This window comes from Heptranchias perlo, chromosome 13, assembly GCF_035084215.1.
Source record: "Heptranchias perlo isolate sHepPer1 chromosome 13, sHepPer1.hap1, whole genome shotgun sequence".
In the NCBI taxonomy this organism is placed as follows: domain Eukaryota; kingdom Metazoa; phylum Chordata; class Chondrichthyes; order Hexanchiformes; family Hexanchidae; genus Heptranchias; species Heptranchias perlo.
The window spans coordinates 28,351,288-28,374,364 of record NC_090337.1 but is presented as its reverse complement, the minus strand read 5'-3'; the positions used below and the strand labels follow the sequence as shown (position 1 = coordinate 28,374,364).

General features: G+C 39.6%; 1 protein-coding gene across 10 annotated transcripts in view; it reads right to left on the bottom strand.

Annotated features, from left to right (window-relative positions):
• Positions 1-23,077, bottom strand: part of eif4g1a (eukaryotic translation initiation factor 4 gamma, 1a) — a 104,050-nt gene that overhangs the window by 16,437 nt on the left and 64,536 nt on the right. For all 10 annotated transcript variants that reach the window (XM_067995231.1, XM_067995233.1, XM_067995235.1 and 7 more), the window contains 11 exons: positions 20,736-20,827; positions 17,776-17,968; positions 15,083-15,216; positions 12,443-12,559; positions 10,955-11,128; positions 8,132-8,329; positions 7,330-7,476; positions 4,026-4,262; positions 3,812-3,916; positions 1,787-1,946; positions 31-134 (listed from right to left, as the gene is read on the bottom strand). In XM_067995231.1, coding sequence (XP_067851332.1) covers positions 31-134; positions 1,787-1,946; positions 3,812-3,916; positions 4,026-4,262; positions 7,330-7,476; positions 8,132-8,329; positions 10,955-11,128; positions 12,443-12,559; positions 15,083-15,216; positions 17,776-17,968; positions 20,736-20,827 — 1,661 coding nt within the window. The remainder of the gene's footprint in view (positions 1-30; positions 135-1,786; positions 1,947-3,811; positions 3,917-4,025; positions 4,263-7,329; positions 7,477-8,131; positions 8,330-10,954; positions 11,129-12,442; positions 12,560-15,082; positions 15,217-17,775; positions 17,969-20,735; positions 20,828-23,077) is intronic.

Here is a 23,077-nt window from a genome sequence, read left to right as displayed (position 1 = left end):
TGGTTAAACTTTGAGAGAAAAATCCCTCACCTTAGTAATCTTGCTTAGCCTACTAGTATCAATAGGTCTGCTACTTTTGGCAATTGGCACAGTATTCCATCCTGCTTCATCAGTTCCTTGACTTCCTCTGCCACCTACAGATAATAGCATTTGATCAAACATTTTGGAATTTGAAAAGCACAAACATTTGAAGTGAGCGCCAAGTCAAATCACACTCGAGGCCCAGGTGGAGTCAGCATCTCCACCCTTGGTTTGGAGTTTACCAGCATCAGCAATGCTGCCCAAAAGTTGCATACTTTTAGGATTTAAACTGGAGGAGGTTGAGAACTGCTAAGATTCCAACATCATCCATCTGGCCTTCTAAATCAATAAATTCTGTTCTGGACCATTGCATACAATTTCTCCAAGTTTATCCTATCAACGGAATCCACACAATTTAGGGAGTTTCTTTCCAGCAGAGTCTATACTTATGATGGACCCAGTTGAGCTTAGCACAGATTGGGCTATTCTATGAATCATCATTCACATGGTTGTTGGTCACTGGGAAGCACCCTGATGTGCAGATCAAACTAGAAGTCAACATCTAAGTCAATGAGAGGGCAACTGTCCACAGTAAAAAGGCAATCAAATTAAAAAAACAAACATGTTTTAGGATCAGCAGTTGATGATTCTTAAAATTCAGACAGCGAAGTAGAATGCAAGAAATAGGAGCAGGAGTAGGCCATACAGCCCCTCGAGCCTGATCCACCATTCAATCAGATCATGGCTGATCTTCGACCTCAACTCCATTTTCCTGCCCGATCCCCATATCCCTTGATTTCCCTGGAGTCCAAAAATGTATCCATCTCAGCTTTGAATATACTCAACAACTCAGCAGCCACAGACCTCTGGGGTAGAGAATTCCAAAGATTCACAACCGAGTGAATAAATTCCTCCTCATCTCAGTCTTAAATGTCCCCTAGTTCTAGACTCTTCAGCCAGGGGAAACAACCTCCCAGCATCTACCCTGTCAAGCCCCCTCAATCTTAAATGTTTCAATAAGATCACCTCTCATCCTTCTGAACTCGAAAGTATAGGCCCACTCTACTCACTCCTCATAGGACAACCCTCTCATCCCAGGAATCATTCTAATGAACCTTTGTTGTATCCCCTCTAAGGCAAATATATCCTTCCTTAGATAAGGAGACCAAAACTGTACACGGTACTCCAGGTGAGGTCTCGCCAAAGCCCTGTACAATAGTAAGACTGACTTTCTCTTGTACTCCAACCCCCTTGCAATAAAGGCCATCATACCATTTGCCTTCCTAATTGCTTGCTGTACCTGCATGTTAACTTTGTGCTTCGTGTACAAGGTCACGTAAATCCCTCTGAATACCAACATTTAATAGTTTCTCACCATTTAAAAAATATTCTGTTTTTCTATTCTTCCTACCAAAGTGAATAACCTCACACTTCCCCACATTATACTCCATCTGCCAACTTCTTGCGCACTCATTTAACCTGTCTATATCCCTTTGCAGATTCTTTGTGTCTTCCTCACAGCTTACTTTCCCACCGAGCTTTGTATTTTTTATTTTAAAATTTCTCAAAACACAACATAAAAAAAGCCAAGAGAACAGGACATGACTAATTGTAGTAGTCATGTAAATGCAGTAACTTTTCCCCAATGTGATAAAAGTAGTGATGTTTGAAGCTTGCCCAGACTGATGGAATAAAGTTTCCAGTTCCAGAATAATGCCTACATATACAGGAGTGCAGAAAGATTATATGCCAACATTAAACTCACCAGTACCACTGCTACCTCCAGCACCTCTCCTTTTGTCTTGTTTAGATAGAAGCTGTTGCTGTACTTTTAACTGCTGTTGATGTTCTTCTATCTGAGCTTCTCTGTGAATCTGCTCCAATGTCTTGGGTCCCTGATCACCTCTTCGAGGCACCCAGTTATTCTGGAAATTAACACATATGGTTTATTTCAGATCTCCAACAGTCATTCTGATCTTTTTATTCCAAGAATAAAACTTTATTTTCCCCCTCACCTGAAATATCTGTCTATAATTTAGTCCAAATCATGTCTGACAATACAGAATGGAAAAATACGTGCGGACTTAAATGCTAACATTTTGTCAAGAACATCACTGTACTGAAATTTTTGTCGGTTGTTCCATGACTTTCTCAGCTGTATTGCACAAGAGCTCAGAATTAGGAACATTAAAAGGGTGACACATTAGCCAGTGCCGAAAGGCTAACAGTTATGCTCTGGCTTTAATAGGCTGCTCACCAACGCTCAGTTTGGGTTCCGCCAGGACCACTCGGCTCCAGACCTCATTACAGCCTTGGTCCAAACATGGACAAAAGAGCTGAATTCCAGAGGTGAGGTGAGAGTGACTGCCCTTGACAACAAGGCAGCATTTGACAGAGTGTGGCACCAAGGAGCCCTAGTAAAATTGAAGTCAATGGGAATCAGGGGGAAAACTCTCCAGTGGCTGGAGTCATACCTAGCACAAAGGAAGATGGTAGTGGTTGCTAGAGGCCAATCATCTCAGCCCCAGGACATTGCTGCAGGAGTTTCTCAGGGCAGTGTTCTTGGCCCAACCATCTTCAGCTGCTTCATCAATGACCTTCCCTCCATCATAAGGTCAGAAAAACGGATGTTCGCTGATGATTGCAGTATTCATTTCCATTTGTAACCCATGAAGTAGTCCGTGCCCACATGCAGTAAGACCTGGACAACATCCAGGCTTGGGCTGATAAGTGGCAAGTAACAATCGTGCCAGACAAGTGCCAGGCAATGACCACCTCCACTTGACATTCAATGGCATTACCATTGCCAAATCCCCCATCAACATCATCCTGGGGGTCACCATTGACCAGAAACTTAACTGGACCAGCCATATAAATACTGTAGCTACAAGAGCAGATCAGAGGCTGGGTATTCTGCGGCGAGTGACTCACCTCCTGACTCCCCAAAGCCTTTCCACCATCTACAAGACACAAGTCAGGAGTGTGATGGAATACTCTCCACTTGCCTGGATGAGTGCAGCTCCAACATTCAAGAAGCTCGACACCATCCAGGACAAAGCAGCCCGCTTGATTGGCACCCCATCCACCATCCTAAACATTCACTCCCTTCACCACCAGCACACCATGGCTGCAGTGTACACTATCTACAGGATGCACTGCAGCAACTCGCCAAGACTTCTTCGACAGCACCTCCCAAACCCGCGACCTCTACTACCTAGAAGGACAAGGGCAGCAGGCACATGGGAACACCCACACCTGCACATTCCCCTCCAAGTCACACACCATCCCGACTTGAAAATATATCGCCATTCCTTCATCGTCACTGGGTCAAAATCCTGAAACTCCCTACCTAACAGCACTGTGGGAGAACCCTCACCACACGGACTGCAGCGGTTCAAGGCAGTGGCTCATCACCATCTTCTCAAGGGCAATTGGGGATGGACAATAAATGCTGGCCTTGCCAGCGACTCCCATATCCCATGAACGAATTAAAAAAACAGCACTATATACTAGATACATCCCTTGATATCAATTTCAGTTGTTGACATTTTAGCAATGAGTAATTTAAGCACTGGGCTTTGTTAAATATTTGGTTACTTTTAATCAAGCATTTAACTTTTTTCAAACTACCAATAATATCTGCAAAGAAAGTTTACATTTCCAAAAATATCAAATTGGCTACATATATACACGTTGGCAAAAAAATCCCAGAGCCAGTTTCTGTGGCATTTTTATAATTCAACATTTACACAGATACAAGTCAATTACCATCTTAGTCAACTGAACTCACCTGTCGAACATCGATCACATCCTGCAGCATAAAGCGAATCCGAGACGAAGTTTTCCTTTCTTTAATAATTTTTTCCATCTGGTTAAAATATTGATCCATCCTAGGCTATAAACAAAGAGTGAATGTTATACTTTTCAAAGAAAAATCAAGTACATTAATACCAAGCTATCAATGTTGTATAGAGTACTTTAGCAAGTTTTTTTTGAAAACTTACTTTGGCTTTTTCAAAATCCAAGTCTTTGCCTATTGTAGTTAATAGCCTACAAAGGCACTCAAGTGATTCCTCATCATGATTCTTTAGTAGCTTCACTATACAGTCATGCATAATTGGCTCAGTTAACATTTTCAGTTTGAAGAGTTCGCCAATGAATTTGATATTGCCTAGTGATCGTCGCCTGGCTTTGTCTCTGGCATCCTCTAGCTCTTCTTGGAGACGGGTTTTCTCCTCAGACTGGAATGAACAGAATTCAAATGTTACAGGTTTAATTCAAAATTGTAACTCAAACATTTAAATTCAGTAACTTAAGATGGAGACATTTCTCCAACATGACCGATGGCTACATAGGTGAGATACTGGATGATTGTCAGTGCCTATGTAACTATATCCCTGCAAGAGTCAGCACGTTGAGTGGGGTTGGGGGGGAAGAGAAGGGAAAGAGCGAACAGAGGGACAAGAGAGAACCAGTTGGATTCCACAAATATGTCAACGTGCACAACACAGGAAGCAATTCTAAAAAGATTGATTTTATAGCAAAGATTTACTGCTATTGATGGGTGTCTATTTTACATTTCTATTATGTTGGGAAGAAATCTTGTAATCAATAGTTCTGCTACAGCATTGTTTTACATAAATGACTAACAGAACATTAGATCTGATTGAATACTTAATAGACAATTGCAGTGCTTTAAAAAGGAATGGTCTTGCAAGAAACGAACAGTGAGTGTATTTAATGACATCACCAAATAGTCTGCACTAATTAAGTTTATTTAATTAAAAAAGCATATGAAACTGAAACATACATAGCATATGTTGTAATATGAGATGGTACCAACGTGGAAAAGGACAACATTTAGCTCAAATGAAAACACTACATTATGACTTGGAGTTTCATAGGTCAAGTAACGGCTTAGTGCATCGCAGTGGACAGTACCAATGTAAAGTATTGCTTATTCAGAGAGTAACTATCAACATATACTGCAGTATTTTAGTTTAAATTCTTCTTAGTGGGGATAGAAGGAAAGATTTGCTGACTAAATCTACAGGATACAACTTTAAGATAACCTTCAATCATCAATAATAACTACAAACAACAATGGAAGCAGAACCAAGTTCTATTCTTTTATAGAATTTACAGCACAGAAATAGACCATTCGGCCAACTGGTCTGTACCCTAACCCTATCAGCGTATCCTCCTCTGCCTTCCTCCTTCATGTATTTATCGAGCTTCCACTTAAATGCATCTATGCTATTCACCTCAACTACACCTTGTGGTAGCAAGTTCCACATTCTAACCTCTCTGGGAAAAGAAGTTTCTCCGAATTCCTTATTGGATTTATTAGTGACTCTCATATTTATGACTCCTAGTTTTGGACTCCCACAGCGGAAACATCTTCTCTACGTCTACCCTATCAAACCTCTTCAGAATTTTAAAGACCTCTATTAGGTCACCCCTCAACCTTTTTTGCCCAGAGAAAAAAGCCGCAGCCTGTTCAGTCAGCCTTTCCTGATAGTTATAACCTCTCATTCTTGCAAATAATTTTCACATCTTTTCCAATGCCTCTATCTCCTATCTGTAATATGGAGACCAGAATTGTGCACAGTACTCTAACCAAGGTACTATACAAGTTTAACATAACTTCTCTGCTTTTCAATTCTATTCCTGTTATTTGTTTGGCCATGTTGACCTGCAATGCTACTTTTATACATGCATTATATATTATCCACATTTCCAATACCAACAGTGCATGCCAAAACACATCCTACAAAGCTGGAAAGATTTTATTTAAGCTATAAACATAGATAACTCATGAATGAGTCCATTGTGGTTGCATTCCAGTGTGATTTCAGATATGCATAGCCCTGCAGTGAAATCCCTGACAAGTAGGATTATACTCCGTGTTAGCTGTAGCTCAGTGGTAGCACTCTTGCCTCTTAGTCAGAAGGCTGTGGGTTTAAGCCCCACTCCGGAGATCTGAGCACGTAATCCAGGCCGAGGGAGGGCGGTACTGTTGGAGGTGCCGACTTTCAGATGAAACGCAAAACCGAGGCACCGTTGCCTCTCAGATAGACGCAAAAGATCAAACAGTACTGTTTTGAAGAGTGGGGAGTTCTCCTGGTGTTCTGGCCAATATTTATCCCTCAAACATTAAAACAGAACATCTTTTCATTATCTTGTTGCTGTTTGTGGGAGCTTGCTGTGTGCAAATTGGTTGCCACGTTTCTTATGTTACAACAGTGACTGCACTTCAAAAGTACTTCACTGTAAAGCACTTTGGGACAGCAGGTGGTCATGAAAGGCGCTATATAAATGCTTTAGTTTTTTAGTTTTCTCCACATCTTAGTTTTTTTACTTTGAAACTCAACAGCCATCTAAAAGTTAATACAAATGTATCTTTGTGATCCAAGGTAGAACGTTTGGACAACACTCCTGTAAATGCTTGTAGAAACGGTCTCCTGCTACATAGTTTACAGCACAAATTAACCATTTACAGAGAAAACTAGATATTTTGAATACATTTATAATAAAGTGACTGAATATCTAAAGAACTGTACAAGCGTTAAAAGCGAGCATGACAATGTGATGCTGCATATTTATTGTTCCCTTAAAGGAATTTTATCAATTCCATGAGAACTCAAAACATGGTTGCCCTGGGAGAAAAATCTATCAATGGAACCCATTAGGCAGTTAACTTGAGAAGTTTCAATGAATATGCTTATTGGTCACACAATAATCACCTATTATTCAGGGACGATAATCTCTTCAAGCATGAAGAGATAAACCATAGAATGTATGCTTGAAAGCAAACCTATTGTTAATTATATTTTTTTGTTCAAACGTTTACAAAGACTGCACACTAACCTATTAAATAGCAAACTATACTTTGCACCATAATGATGGTGCACAGCAATTTTCACCTACTACTTCTCCATATTGTAGTTCAGTTTAAAAACAGCTAACAAAATCACTTTATATACATCACCAATTTGAATGACGTTTGCATTATGCTGTTTAACTATATACTGGAATAAGCAGTTTCACTAAAATTGTTCTGGTTCTGAAAACTATCAACGTGAGGAAAGGACGGGATAATTTCACTGAATATTAGAAGCGACTACTTCCTCAATCTACCTTTATGGATTAACATTTAAAATTTACCACAAATGGGGAGAAACATGCAAACACGATGCAATATAAAAACAAAAATAAATATACACGAAAGCATCTGAAATGCATTCAATTCTACCCTAAAAAGCTAAATTCATCTTGTATTATTTTGTAAGAAATTAAGTTAATTACCATAGCAGCAGCATCAATTTCCTTCTGTTTTTTGTCTATTACTGCATCATCATCTTTGTCTTTTTCAAACTCTTTCTGACATCGGTTTAACAGCAACTTCCGGAAATTTACGGTTGCTCCAGGCTTATCTGGTATTGGAACTTTCAGCTGTTAAATGTACAGAAGCAATAAGTTATCTTGTTAAAAAGTAGGTACATGCTCATCGAGGGAAAAGAGTAGGGAACCAACATTCTGAAGTACACTGTGTACTATCACATATCCATGGCTTTTAACTCCCAATTCAGTTTAGTCTGCTTCTTACAATTTACATGCATACATCCTCGATAACATACACTATCACCTTACTATCTGTGTTGTATTAAAATATAAATCTATTTGGTGTTCTGTTGCATAATTGACATATTTCAGCAACAGAAATAAGTTATAAATTTATACAGCCCTGATCTATATAGCTCAATAACTTGGGTTCTTAGCCCCATAGCAGCCTCATTCTGTATTTCAATGCAGGCTCAACAGCTCGGACCTACTGCTACCCATAACGTCCAATTCAATTTTTCAAATCCTCAAATCTATGGTCCAAAGATGTCCGAATACCACAGGTAGGATATACACTTCACAGCTAATAAAAGAAACTCAAATGAAGAACGGCAGCATCAGTTTAATATTTTTCAATTACTTAATGGGTCAGCTTCAGGTTTCAGCTAGCAAGTATGTTATTTCAGTGCTTTCAAAATTCCTTAAATTACTACAATTTATTGCTGGAATCGTTCCAAAATATCAACAGGGATTAAAGGGTACTTACTGTTGTAAGACAGCGGCACATGTTGGCATAGGCAACAGAGAAATTTGGTTCAGAAATAGCTTTTTCAAAGACCAGGTCAATAACTCCCTTTAACCGCTCTTCATTGTCAATTGTCAATTCTGCCACCTGTTTCATCAACTGCTGGAACATCTGGGGTGTCAGTTTGTTCAAAATACTCCGTACCTTTCGGAACAGCTCCTAAGTAACAAAACACCAAGATGCAGAGTATTAATACTGTTTTGATACATGCATAAAAATGTGTGCAGTCACACAAATAGGAATCAGTATTACACCTAATCATTGGTGAAAACCAGTTTCTGCATTAGTGCACTATTCAGCTTACAAACATTATACTACAGTCTATTACTTGCCCATTGTGGAAGGAAGCAACAATTCTTCACACTGCTTGATCACAGCAGTTTGGTGGCTGAGGGGGTGGGGGAAGAGAATGTAATTAACTTCATGATCGTGAAGCTCATTTTTTCCTCAGTAGCAATTTGTACTCCAAGAAAAACTTTAAAATGGTAAGACACAGGCTCACAAATCCCACTCTTGCAAGTTCCTGACCTCAGCAGAAGGCAGACATTTCTCCACTGTGGAAGTGGAACAGGGGGGAGGTAGGAGAGGGGACTCATCCCTATCTCCAGTACACCTTCGGAACACACTGCAGAGGCTTCAGAGCAAATCACACAAAGAAACCTAGCAAATGGGAAAATAAAAATGACCTTGCCAAAAAAAAAATCTGCTCACAGTAAAGCATATTGAATTTTATTCAACTTACAAGGCAAACTCAAGAGGCACAGCCTCAATCAAGAGTAAAATGCTTGCTAACTTTACATTTGCACCATAAATTCAAAAGTCATTCTAAATTATATTGAACCAAGAGGCCTAATAAAGCCCATTTGGTTTTTAAAAATCAGCAGTTTAGAAACTGGATAAATTGCAGGTGAGAACCAATGTCTCATCCAAAGTATACACATTCAAACCATTCTATTTTTAAAACATGTTTGTAAGCCCACATGTTTTTTCTCCCTCCAGCAACTTGACAAATAGGTAATAGAGGAGAAAAAAGGAGCGCCTGCAAAAGAACTTGCTGTGCAAACTAATCTTCCGGCTGTTGATAGAAATCAACATTATCTCCCATCTTTTAAGAGATAATTAGTTTTGTATCATATAGTTTGGTTCATAGACCTGTCATTGTGGGTCTACCACCATTAAAAAGTCTCTCTGGTAATGTGTTGAGGGGCATTCTAAAGCAGTTCCATTGACATCAATAGGAGCCAATGCTTTGGATCATGCTAAGGACCAGTGCTAGCTGAGTATGCAGCAGTACCCAGCCAACAGTGGTTTCACCTACACAGGTCGTTCCAAACCAGCCCGCAGGCAGTTAAAAGAAGCAAAGACCCGTGAAATGGTAGGCCCCCATAAGGACCAAACCAGCATACAAAACAAAGGAGACCTCTTAAAAGATAAGAAATATTGTAGCGACCTTTGATTCCTGTAGAGAGATGGAGTGTATTTTGTACACAAGTACTACTCAGTTCTTTTCTGCTTTCAGTCTACAGTCAAGGACACCTATGCAAGATTGGTTTGAGGTTCATTACAATTTACAGTGGTATGGTTTTAATTTACATGCACGTCACAGTTCCAAAATATGACGATATTCCTTTGATGCAAAACAGAACTGCATTTGCACAAGATTTACACGAGCAGTTGTTTGGAAGTCACAATGCGATTTAAAGGGAATCGTCCCAAGGCCTACAGGAGAGGAACCAGCATGAAAGAAATCCCTCCATTTAAGTAAGGTTGAAGTGCACCATCAGCTCAACCTGTCTGTGGCCAGACCCAAGGTAACAGACCTGGTTATGGTGCCTTTGATTGCACAGTTGCATCCCCTTCACAAGACTCCAGGAAAAGTGACAGGCTCAGTTATGGCTATTGGCCAATTAGCAGGAGCTCTCACCTAACATTTGCAACTGATCCAATCAAAATGTTGACTTTCAAAATATGCAAATACAATTCATATGCATTACCAAAAGAGCAAAATTCAGTGGGCTTATAGAACGGTCAAGTGTTATTAAAAGTTTAGGATCCTGCCTTAGATATTATCTGGAGTACAATGGCGTTAGCCACTCCTGTAAGCTGTATGAGTTTAATGGCATGCCGTACTCCCCAATACCTTACCATATAATAACATAACTTAGGGCCGTAACAATAGTATCCCCCTTTGAGCTGAACTGGACATTTACGTCTTTCACCTGTGTTTCTTAAATTATTTTGAAGGCAGACCCAGAAAATACTTGGTAAGACAAGGCCAAATACAAATTAAGTTGCTTTATTTTACAAGTGAACATACATAGCAGCAGTTATGAGCAGATTCAATTAGTAGAACTCACCCTTCATATAACACAAAATAACCAATACGTCATGCTTCCCCATATTAGTGAGTCACCTTACAAACAAATTAATTCCAAACTGACCACCTGCATTTTCCTTCTGAGCTTGGCCAAAGCTTGCCCTCGAAGCAGTTTTAAAAACCTCACTGACTGGCTGCGCCTCTGCCTTTTATTATATCACAGTTCACAGCCGGAAGGGACCAATGGGCCTGCATTAATGAGGTGTTTATCCATTGCTGAAATCAGCTAATGAATTGATGACTTAGTTTATGGGGAAAACATCAATACCTAGCTCATTAGCATTTTCACCATTTTTCATTGGTGTCTTTTTTGCGTGAATACATTTCGCTTAACAGTTAAGTGACTATTTTCCAAATCCTTTCTGTAGAAATATCGTCAAACGGTCCAAAGAGCTGCCCATTGTTACCTGTGTTTTTATCATCTCTGGGTCATCCTCCTCAGACGGTTTCTTTACGGAAGGTTTCCAGGCATGTTCTGCCTTCTTAAGTTGTATGTCATCATGTAGCGAGACAGTTGCAATAATTTTGCGTGGCTCTTTCCTCTGGCCTTGCTGAGATCTTCTCGGACCCACACCTGAAGGCTTGAAAACAATTGAGCATACATGCGATTGGTCTTTCAGGAAAACAGATGCCACCTTAACTCTGGCACCAAAATACATATTTCAAGTCACTGTACACAATAAATAGGCAATACTAAATTTAAGACAACATTCCAGAATACAATGCTAACAAAAATTGCAGCTATACATTTTTTCTCTCTTAAAGCCTAGCAATTTAAAACAAGCAATAATGCTCACAATGAGGTGACTGGCCTCCCAATACATTTGACTTTTGGTAGGGTGGGTGTAGGAATATGAATAGGTTTATCTCGCCTTGCCTGCCAACGCCTGTTCAGCATTCAGCCCGAAAGAGGAAGACCGGGCACAGGTCATCAGTAACATATCAAGTTTGCATCTAGTTTTGGAAATGCAACTCCTAATCAGGTAGCCAGCCACTTTGCAGTAAGGTAGGTGCGAGGGGAGGAAGAAAAGGGGTGGAACTCACCCAGAGATCAGGAAGGAAACACTGTCCTGTAATCCTGGCTGGTAGGTGCTTTCACACATTATGAATGGCTGCCTGGGTGAAAGATCAAAGGGCGGCTGGCATCCATGGGACTACACACCAGTATGAGCTGCCGTGATTAGATAGTGTACAGGCAAGAATAGTGAGGCAGGGAGAAGAGTAGATTTAAACTATCAAATAATGGAGGACAGTGAGGATACTGACATATGTTGTGTTATTGCATTAGATATGGAAAAGTAATGCAGAATCTGACAATGTCTCCAAGCTTCTGAACATGGACAAAAGCAAAGTCATGAGATACATTTGGGGCATCATCCCAAGCATTCACGTAACACTATCATTCTTCATACTATTTTGTCAATTTAGGTTTTAGTAATAGCAATTTCAGTATTTTGATAACCTCCACTATGGTTTAATTTACCAACTTTAGGCATCAAATAATATATACGGCTTCACATGGGGAAGGGGGAAGAAAGTAAATTTACTGCACCAGCTGTTAGTATTTTGCCATTTAGAACCAAACAGTACAGGTTCACAAGAGTTAGCCATATTCTTTTAAGCTATTAATAGATGTACGTAAATTTGGTTTCTGGAAATGCTTGTAAAGCCCAAGTTTTTGGTTAAACCTTTAATTGCTAAAGACAATGAAAGCAGAGTACCAATAAACTGCTGCAGAATTCAGTTTGATCAGTTATACAAAGATATTCAAATTTGGCACCAGTGCTTAAGAAATCAAATGTTAAATATTAGGTGTGTAACTTCGCAAGACACCACCTTGAAATATCAATTGCTATTAACAACAACTTGATTATAGGCTCCAAAGTCCAACTTACTGGGCCTCTCCCAACCGGTTGTCGTCCTAGATTAGCAAAGGAAGGTGTGAAATCTGGCCCACAATTCATTCCAATCAGTCTGCTTGGGTCAAGTGGACGAAGTGGAGTCTTGTTGGCCTGTAAAGTCAAAACACACATTAAATCAAACTAATACCATGTGCCTAGAATCTTTTACATGGGATCTTGGCAAATGCCTTCTTCAAACACATGTAGATAGGACAAAGAATTTTTGACAAAAAAGAGCTTGTCTCCTTACGAAACAGGGCTATACTGAAACCCTTGACTTAGAGGTGGTTTGTGAACTGGTGTTACTCCCTACCAGAGAAAAATAGATGTCATTTAACTTGCAATGACCACTTTTTGGGCCAACATGGAGGGTTCCTCAAGAAATCATGTAAAAACGTGACGACCTGGAGAATGGAGCAGTTACATGTTTTCACCAAGCATCATCATGCTTTGGTAATACAGTATTCAAAACTAGCCTGGAGATATAGGCCAAAGGACCACAATCAGTTTTTGTATATTTGGATGTGGAGGTTGAAAAAATGTGGAGGAATGTTACATTACTTACCATAGATAGAGTATTCCTCATTCTTTGAGAAGCTCAACCTCCACATACAAAGCTCCTTTCCTGTCTACTGCTCATTCTCCTTCTGACCTGGAGTGGTTTAGAACCATGTTATTGATTTATTTTAATTTTGTTCTTGTTAATAGTTTACTCGCTTCCTTACCCTCTCAAACTGAAACCCTACTTCAAAAATATAACATACAGCAAGAAGGGATGGGGGCAAGATCAACTAATTCCTTATTTCTACATGGAAGCTGAATGAATGAGAAAGGACAAGCCTGTACGGTATATCTGGTATGTCAATTAGATTGCTCCAGCAGCTTGGCTTTCTGCCTATTTGAGTAGCCCAAGAGATAATTATTGATAAAATGGGTTTAGTGAATGGCTGCATCAACTTAAAGATGCCTTAAAAGTTACAACTGTTTTCCCCAGTTATCCAACTTTTTGAATTCCTTTTCTGAGGAAATGGGGCTTTGATGTGTATGAGTGGGAACCCTAGAAATTAACATATGTATAAATCCAACAAATCCAAGATGGAATCTCTGAGGAACAGAACTCCAATTATGAGGCAACATAAAATGCCGATATTTAAAATAATTCAGTCAGAATCCAGTGCATTGGCACATCACTGTCATCCAGAGATCCTTCTTGGAAAAAGTCCAGTAGTCCAAGAACACAATAGATCCCATTTGTCCAAGATGATCTGAGTAGTATAAATGCCCCAATGCTATCCATAACCATTTAGTTCCATGATATAATGTTGTACAGCAATATGATCATGGGGTCAGGCATCACACATGATGAGGCATATCATTCCAAAGCAATTCTTTAAAAAGATAATGGGAATACTTCATGAGCATTTGTGTAGAGATAATGCACCAATGGGATATTTTCCTGGGTGAAGTTAGACCATTTGGTACTGGCATTTGGAAGACATAGTTTGATATATTAAGATCAAAATACCAATGACCATCAATTAGCTTCAGCTGCATCAAAACCATCCTATACCACACTATCCACCTTGAAATTTTTTGAACACTTTCTTTACCCTGGTACTTAATAGTACTAAAGTGGGTCCCAGCCCAGTGTTGACCAGTTTTGTGACATCAAAAAAGGACATGCAACTGCAGAGGACTAACATCTGTGCTAATACAGAAGGCTTCCTAGCCAATGTACCTTTCAGGACTGTTCTTGAGAGTAGTTCTTACCAATACATAATTTTCTTTCTGGCCTGAAAGTGTGTTTTTAAAAAAAAAACATAACTCAGTACCTCTTTACATCTAAAGAGGCCTTTACCAAGATTGCTTTCTAGCAATTTAGTCCAAACAGACTTTTTGTTGAGTGGGGAGCACGTTCGGTACTTCTACAAATGTTGATACCTGGAGACAATGCTGGCATGTGTGGCGCATCACTGGGAACGATCTAACATACAATGCAGAGCTTGAAAATGGATGCCAGCATTACTGACCGGGGTAGATCTAAACACCACTTCACTGAAGAAATTGTGCACATGATTGTGGCCAAGCCAACAGAAACAAAACTCAATAAGCTTACCTCAAATAGAATTTAGGAGTTAATGGCTTCCAGAATCAGCAATACTCAATAACACAAATGCAAAAAAAGTACAAAAAGGTCTTTTCTTTGTGAGGTAAAGCATAGTTGCTTCCCACAATGGGACAGAAAACAACAGTGTCGTTAAGAATGAAGCCTTTCAACTGAAGTGGCTGTACATAAAAACTAAAAAAGGATCATAATTGGTGTATTTATCACTCTTTAGACAACTGATTTATCTGTACACGTGAATGGATGAAGAGATTTCAAACTAAAGTTCTGTGGTTTTCTTCTGCTCATCCATTAACCCAAGATTTACTCACATTGCAATGCTCTGGTGCAAAACAACAAATGTCACGGGGACTTCTAGGCCCAGATACTTTAGAAAGCAAAATATAACGGATTTTTAATTTGAAGTCTATTCCAGTAATGTAAATTTAAGTGAACCAAAAGCAATGGAATTGCTATTTTACAACAATTACAAATAAAACTACTACCTGATAAAGAAGTGCACTGCATACCTTATCCAATACAACATCACTAATCGCCGGTAGGCCTTCAGGTTTCTGCATGCTAGCAAAGATGAACTGGAACCCCAAGAGAAATTCACGGTCATATTTCTTCTTGTCCTCAGGATTAAGTGGTTTCCAATTTTCTAATGGGGGCAAATTAGAAACATTAAATTTAAAATGCATTTCAGCTTCATACCACTTCAAAGTAATGTTACGTATCTCCATTAATATGGTCATCCACTTCCGTAGAGGTTGTACAACCTCCATACACAGATGGGAATCATTCCAGAGAAAAATCACACAGAACACTAAGAAATTCATCCCCAACTCCCTGGCCCCTCCTCAAAAGTCAGGTAATAATCTGCAATTTACAAGGCCTTACTTCAAGGTACCTGCTTAGTTCTTTGTCCTGGAGGCAAAACTGAATCCCAAAGCAACAAAAAAAAAAGCACGCAACGATAAATAATCTGCAAGCCTCACCAGATCAGAAAGAGAGTCTGAGGAGGCTAGAAAGGAGTTTTGCACATGGAGGCCAAACTTCTACAGGAGGAGGAATACCACAGCTATAATAGCTAATCCAACATTCTTCATTTGTAGAATAGAAAATATGCCAAACTAGTATTACACTGCTCCAAAAAATAATCACACCCCTCGTACATTGTGCTCCCGGTAGGTTTTGCTTTGCTAGGGAGCAATTGCAGTTTAATAATGGGCTGGCCACTGTTTTATGGTGCCAAGGTTCCATTACATGGAATTCTGGGATTTTTAAATTAGTGTTTTGGGGACTGACTTCAATTTCATCAGTTCATAATTAGGTGCACTGATTTATGGTGCCAAATTTAATTTTTATTATATGGAGTTATTCCAGAATTTTTACACGTGTTTTTAGGGAAACTGGAGTGACTGGTATAGCAATAATAAAATTTAAAGGGAGGAGTCTCAAATAAAGGGTAATGTATAACAGTAGATTAGAAAATTGTACTTTCATCCTCAGGACCTTGGTGTGCGTGTAATGGGTTTACCTAGTCTTATCCCCAAAAGGAAACAAACACAGACTCTACATAATACCAGTGATATATGCATGTTAACTATCGAAATTCCTTTATGTGGAAAGCGACATGGTAGTGAGTAAAACTTAAGTGTCGCGATCAAAACTGAACGGCATCAGGACAGAGTGGAGATTGACCACTGCCGTATTACATCCTACCAGAATAAGATGGACCTACCACAAGCATAATGATTTTACTAAATCTCAGTTTAGAAAAAAAAGGCAAGTAACTGTCTTGAAGGACAGAAGAACTTAAAATCCCTTGCAGCCCATAGTTTCAAACAGCTCTTACATTACTCGCAACCAAATTCAAGCCCCATGTCAAGACAATCTGAGCCATGGAGCATTATCATTGAGCCACACTGAGTTGTTCTCCAACAGTCACTCAACAATGGCAGGTGACAGATGGCAACACGACTCACAGCGTGGAAAACATATTCTACTTTATGGTGATTTAAAAATAAGATTGCTAGTATATTGCAGCCCAATGGGAAGAATTGACAGACAAGGCTAAGGGGCCTCCCTGAAAGCTGGCTGTATCACCATATTCAACTACTGGAACCAAAGTTCTATCCTGTTGTCTCAATATCTGCAGACCCTTCCTGTAAGCAATCCTGACTTAAGTTGATATCAAGAACCAAAATGAATAAACTAGGTCCACCACAGCCAATAGGGTAGCAAGAGAATAACCATTATTACCACTTACCAAAACTCAACCTCTATAGTGAGGGGAAAGGATGTACATGAACCTAGAACCTGTTTGCACTTGCCTGTTCAATTTATAGCCATGAACTGTGGATCTGGACAGTACTATCTGACAGATGTCATCTGCCATCTTGTCCTGAAACTGCAAGATGCTGGACTGAGTCATTGAATTCCAGATGGCAATGAAGTAGGCGGCCAGGAACCAACTCCAATCCTGCACCAATATTCCCAATCAGTGCTGTTGCTGGTTTATACTTCATAGCACTGCTGTACATTTAGCTAAAATGGTTAAATACTACATAAAAAGCCACTATATCATAAAAGAAAATCCAAGCTCCAGTTTCATAATCAATTCAATGTGAAGGAGGCACTAAGGCTGGCATGGGACTCCAAATAAAGTCAGAAACAGGGGCAAATAATATTGCAGAAGTAGAAATTGGCTATTTTGGTAATTCACTGGACATGGGGTTTGAAGCTAAGATTAGGGTCAAACAGGAGGTTGTGCACCATTGGACTTAGCCTGAACAAGCAGCTGGGAAGAGAGATGGAATTGAAGGCCAAAGTACAAAGCTTCTGATGGAGTTAAATATAGTTTGACCTATATTTAAAAATTCTTATACTTAGAAACACATTATAATTCATAATCAAATCATGATGCATACACAGCATGGATGGGGAAAAAGCAAGAATGTTGGTTAATTACACAATACAATTAAAAAGGCCCAATACTTTCAGGTCTCCCAGTTTTTGATAACTGAAAAGATTTCCATTCAGATGATTCTCCATTCCATTATGCAACTGCTGGAAAAAAGATCTGCCTGTTTTGCAATCTATATATATAAAAAAAAACTTTCTTCCCTCCAAGATTAGGTTACAAGCCCACAACTTTCTGTAACTCACATGTTTTAGTTTTGGAATTTATTATTTTATTAAAATACTACTAGCTCACCTTCTTTATATTGATATTTTTGATCTAACAGTTTAATTCCATCAGGCTTGATATTCTCCACATCCATTTTATCTTCCTTCTCTTCCCAGGTTTCCTCAGGTTCATCACGGGTGGGGGCAATTGTTTCAGTCACTTCGACAGATACAGCACCAGGCTGAGTGTCAGTCTCAGCTGCAGGTTCTTTCACTTGAGACTGCGGAAAAATAACTTATTTTGAGTATGCAATTCCTAATTTACAGTTTCAGATAACTTAGAATTACCACTGGCATCATTTAAAAAGGGACATCACGATACTCCACTCTCTCAAAAGAGGATTCTAAATATCTGGTAGCTGCGTATGGAACACATTGATAATAATTAGAAAAGTGGCCAAAAATAAAATTTGCTCTGTAGCATGGTGCCTGCTACAGACATGCCCCAAGCACTAGGCTGGCCTTCACGATGCTGGAGATTCTTTACAATAATTGAAATTAGATGTCACTTAAAGATTTGCGACACACATCTACTGCAATGGCAACTGATCAGGGTCAGTCAGATCAAGGTAGCCAACAGAAGGCTGCTTCCCAAAATGCTAATAGTGAGAACCTTGCAGACTAAAACTGCAAAATAACCTTTAGTGCAAAAAACACTTTCAGGTGACACAGCAGAAACCTGTTGGAAAATAATTTGAAACTGTTCTGCTGCAAATCATAGAATCTTACAGCACACAAGGCTGCCATTTGGCCTGTCGTGCCTGCTCTTTGAAAGAGCTGTCCAATTTAGTCCCACACCCAGCTTTTTCTCCTACAAATTCGTCTTCTTCACGTACATGTCCAATTGCCTTTTGAAAGTCCCTACGGAATCTGCATCCATCACCCTTTCAGGTAGTGCGTTCCAGATCTTAACCTTCAGTGTGAAAAAATTTCTATTCATTTCCCCTCTAGTTCTTTTGCCAATTATTTTAAATCTATGGCCGCTGGTTACTGACCCACTTGCCAGAGGAAACAGTTTCTCCCTACTTGCTCTATCAAAACCCCATATAGTTTTGAATACCTTAGGTCTCCCCTTAACCTTCTCAGCTCAGCGAACAATCCCAGCTACTCCAATCTCTCCACAAAACTGCAGTCACTCATCCCTGGTATCAGCCTGGTAAACCACCTCTGGACTCTCTCCAAGGCCCTGACATCCTTCCTAAAGTGTGGTGCCCAGAATTGTACACAATACTCCAGCTGAGACCTATCAAGTGATTTGTAATGGTTTAGCATGACTTCCTTGTTTTTGTATTCAATGCCCCTATTTACAAAGTCAAATATCCCATATGCTTTCTTAACCGCCTTGTCAACCTGCCCTGCCACCTTCAAAGCTTTGTGAATACACACCCCAGGTCGCTCTACCCTCTCACCCCACTCGAAATAGTACCATTTAGATTATACTGCCTCTCCATGTTGTTCATCCCAAAGTGCATCACTTCACACTTATCCGCATTAAATTACATCTGCCCATTTCACCAGTCTGTGTCTGTCCTCCTGAAGTCTACTATTATCCTCCTCACTATTTACTACATTGCCAAGTTTTGTATCATCTGCAAACTTCAAAATTGTACTCCCTATACCTAAGTCCAGGTCATTTTTATACAAGAAAAGCAATGGTCCTAATACTGATCCCGGGGGGGAAATACCACTGCATACTTCTCTCCAGTCAGAAAAACATCTGTTCACACTACTCTCTGCCTCCTATCCCTTAGCCAATTACGTATCCAAGTTACCACCGTCCTTTTAATACCATGTGCTTCTATTTTCCAAATAAGTCTGTTATGTAGTACTTTATCAAATGTCTTTTGAAAGTCCATATATACACATCTACTGCACTACCTTCATCAACCCTCTCTGTGACTTCATCAAAGAACTCAAAATTAGTCAGACACAATTTGCCTTCAACAAATCAGTGCTGGCTGTCCCTTATTCAACAACGCTTCTCCAAGCGAGAATTAATTTTGACTTTCACAATGGTCTCTAGTAGTTTTGCCACCACTGAGGTTAGACTGATTGGCCTGTAGTCACCTGGTTTATCCCTCTCCCCTTTTTGGAACAGGGGTGTAGCATTTCCAATCCTCTGGCACCACTCCCATATCCAAGGAGGATTGAAAGATTGTAGTCAGAGCTTCTGCTCTCTCCACCCCACATTCCCTCAGCAACCTACGATTCATCCCATCTGGACTGGGTGATTTGTTAATGGAAAATTAAAACAACTAGGAATTTGATTTTTCTTTTCTAGCATGAGAAGCAGATGATCTGCTGATGGGAAAGAACAAAGTGAGATATGCCCCAGAATGAGGCTTCATAACCAGCAATTCACCTTAACCAGGAAGGATATAACTTGGGATTTTAGTGATTGTTAGGAAATCTGCTCTTCTCATAGTATATAAAATACACTAAATGGAACAATAGTCCTATAGAATAGCTCTACTTCAACAGGTATTTTTCACTTGCTGAATCAAAGCCAAAATAATTCTGCCACCCAACAGCAATCTCTTGAAGTACAAGGGAAGAAGGAGGAATAGAACTAAATCCCTGCTTGGTCAGTATTCCACAGCCTGGCAGGCTATGAAATGAGATTATGGAGTCACAAAGCATCGAGTCTAGAAGGCCACGGGTTATGTTAAAGGGAAGCATGGTACAAATGGTCATAGGCCCACGTTGCTGAGGCCTCATTTACTAATCTGTAGGTCTTTTCAAAATCACTCAGAAGTGAGCATTTGGTTTAAATCTTGATGCAGCATGCAACCTGTCGAACAACTTATCCCAAATATCAGTTTCCATGAAAAGAAATGAAACCTTCAATAACATAATTCCAGCAAAAAAATGCAGAATCTTGGACTTTATTGCAAATTTTAAAATGGCCCTGCCAATAGGTATCTTATACAATCTACTGTAATTAGCATTTATAACATTCTTATCCCCTTTATAAAGCAAAACAAGTACCTCTTTGAAAGCATCTAATAGATCTCCAACTGCTTCTTTCTTGTTCAAGTCCTTCATCTTCCTCTTTTTCTTTGGCACAGATACAGCTGCAGCTAAAGAGAGATGTTCACAGTGAACCGACAACATTCAGAAACTAATACCATGGCTCATTTTATTCCACTCCACTGTCAATAGGATCAGTCCTATAAATTGGCACAGGTAAAGCGCATCAAGGAACATGAGCATGACCAGTGCCTTAATCTTACTGTGAACAGAAAGTTAACACTTCACATTCAAACAAATAAGTTTCTGTTCATAAAGTTGCTAAGATTACAAGTAAATTTTGTGATCATCTTAAACTCAGAACTTAGCTACCAATCAGGGTAAACGGAAAGAAAAATTATACACATTTTTGTGAATGCCATACAATTTCTATCAAGTGAAAACAAGCTCTCCAGCTCTCATCAGTCAAAGACCAGCAACCAGTGTTCCATGTTTATACTGAAGTATTTACGTACAGGTTTCCCAATCCGACCCCACAGCAATGCTATTATAACCATGTCTCCCTACTCACATTGCTCCATAAACGTCAGTAGTGCAGAGGCACACAGAATGGCAACCGTGAAGCAAGAATAGATGACAAAAAAGTTGTATTAACAGAGACTGCAGCACCATACTCAGTCTGATGCTATGTCGATTTATTAAAAAAATAGAAATCACGGTGAAGGAGACAGACCCAAAGTGCAGGTCAAAGAGAGAAGACAGGGCAAATAAAGTGATTCCTCCGACAGTATTCAGCTTGGGTAATGAAAAACTGAACGAGGTATGGAGTCCCATAGTTTTTATTGGAACTTCAAAACTAAGTAATGCTGGTTTAATAAAATCATAAGTGGCAATTAACCACAAATGACATTGAATCATTATCTAAATGGCACACATATGCTTGGTAACATGAGTAGGCCACTCAGCCCATCGAGCCTGTTCTGCCATTCAATTAGATCGTGGGTGATCTGTACCTCAACTACATTTACCCAACATTCCTGCATATCCTTTGATACCCTTACCTATCAAAAATCGGTCTTGAAAATTTCAATTGACCCAGCATCCACAGCATTTTGGGGACAGTTCCAGATTTCCACTACCTTGTGCTTGAAAAGTGCATCCTGATTTCATTCTTGAATGGCCTAACTAACTTTTAAGATTGTGCCCCTTTGTTCTGGATTCTGCCACCAGAGGAAACAGTTTCTCTATCTACCCTATCAAATCCCTTCATCATTTTAAACACCTCAATCAATTAAGTCATCCCTCAAACTACTAAACTCAAGAAATACAAGCCAAGTTAATGCAGCCTGTCTTCAATTTTACCCTCAAAGGCCCAGTATCATTCTGGTGAATCTGCGCTGTAGCTCCTCCAAGGCCGATATATCCTTCCTAAAGTGTGATGCCCAAATCTCTAGATGGGGTCTGACCAAAGCTCTATACAATTGAAGTATAACTTTCTCCCCTTTATATTCCAATTTCCTTGACATAAAGGCCAACAATTCATTAGCATTTTTGATTACTTTTTGTAGCTCTGCACTAGCTTTTAGTGATTTGTAAACCTGGACATCTAAATCCCTTTGCTCCTCAACCGCCATGAAGTATTCCGATTTATCTTTCACAGATCCAAAATGGATGACCTCATACTTCCCCACCTTGAACTCCGTCTACTACAGTTCTGCCCACTCACTTAATCCATGTCCCCTTATAACTTCCTGCTTCCATCCACACAACTTACTGCGCCTAACTTCGTGTCACCTGCTAAATTGGATATACAACTTGCTATTCATTCAACTAAGTCATTGATCTAAAGAGTGAAAAACTGAGGCCCCAGTACAGATCCCTTGATAACATCACATCAGAGAACATTCCCTTTATCCCGACTGTCTCCTACTTCCTAACCAATTACCAACCCGTGTTATAAGGTTAGCTCCAATTCCATGTGCTTTCATAATCTCTTGTGCAGAACCATATCAAATCTTTCCTGGAAGTACATATAGACAACATTCATCGATACTCTCCTATCCATGCCAGTGACATACTCAAAAAAAAATCAAATAGATTAGTGAGACATGACCCACCATTCACAAATCCATGCCGACTCTCTGATCAGCTGATACTTGTCCAAGTGCTCAGTCACTCTGTCCCCAACAATAGATTACAGCAGCTTCCACACAACTGACGTTAGGTCTGTAGTTTCCTGGTTTCTCCCTCCCTCCTTAAATAATGGAGTGACATTTGTAGTTTTCCAATCCAAAGACACAATTTTTAAATCTAGAGCACTTTGGAAAATTATGACTAACAATTGCAATTTCCCCACCTAT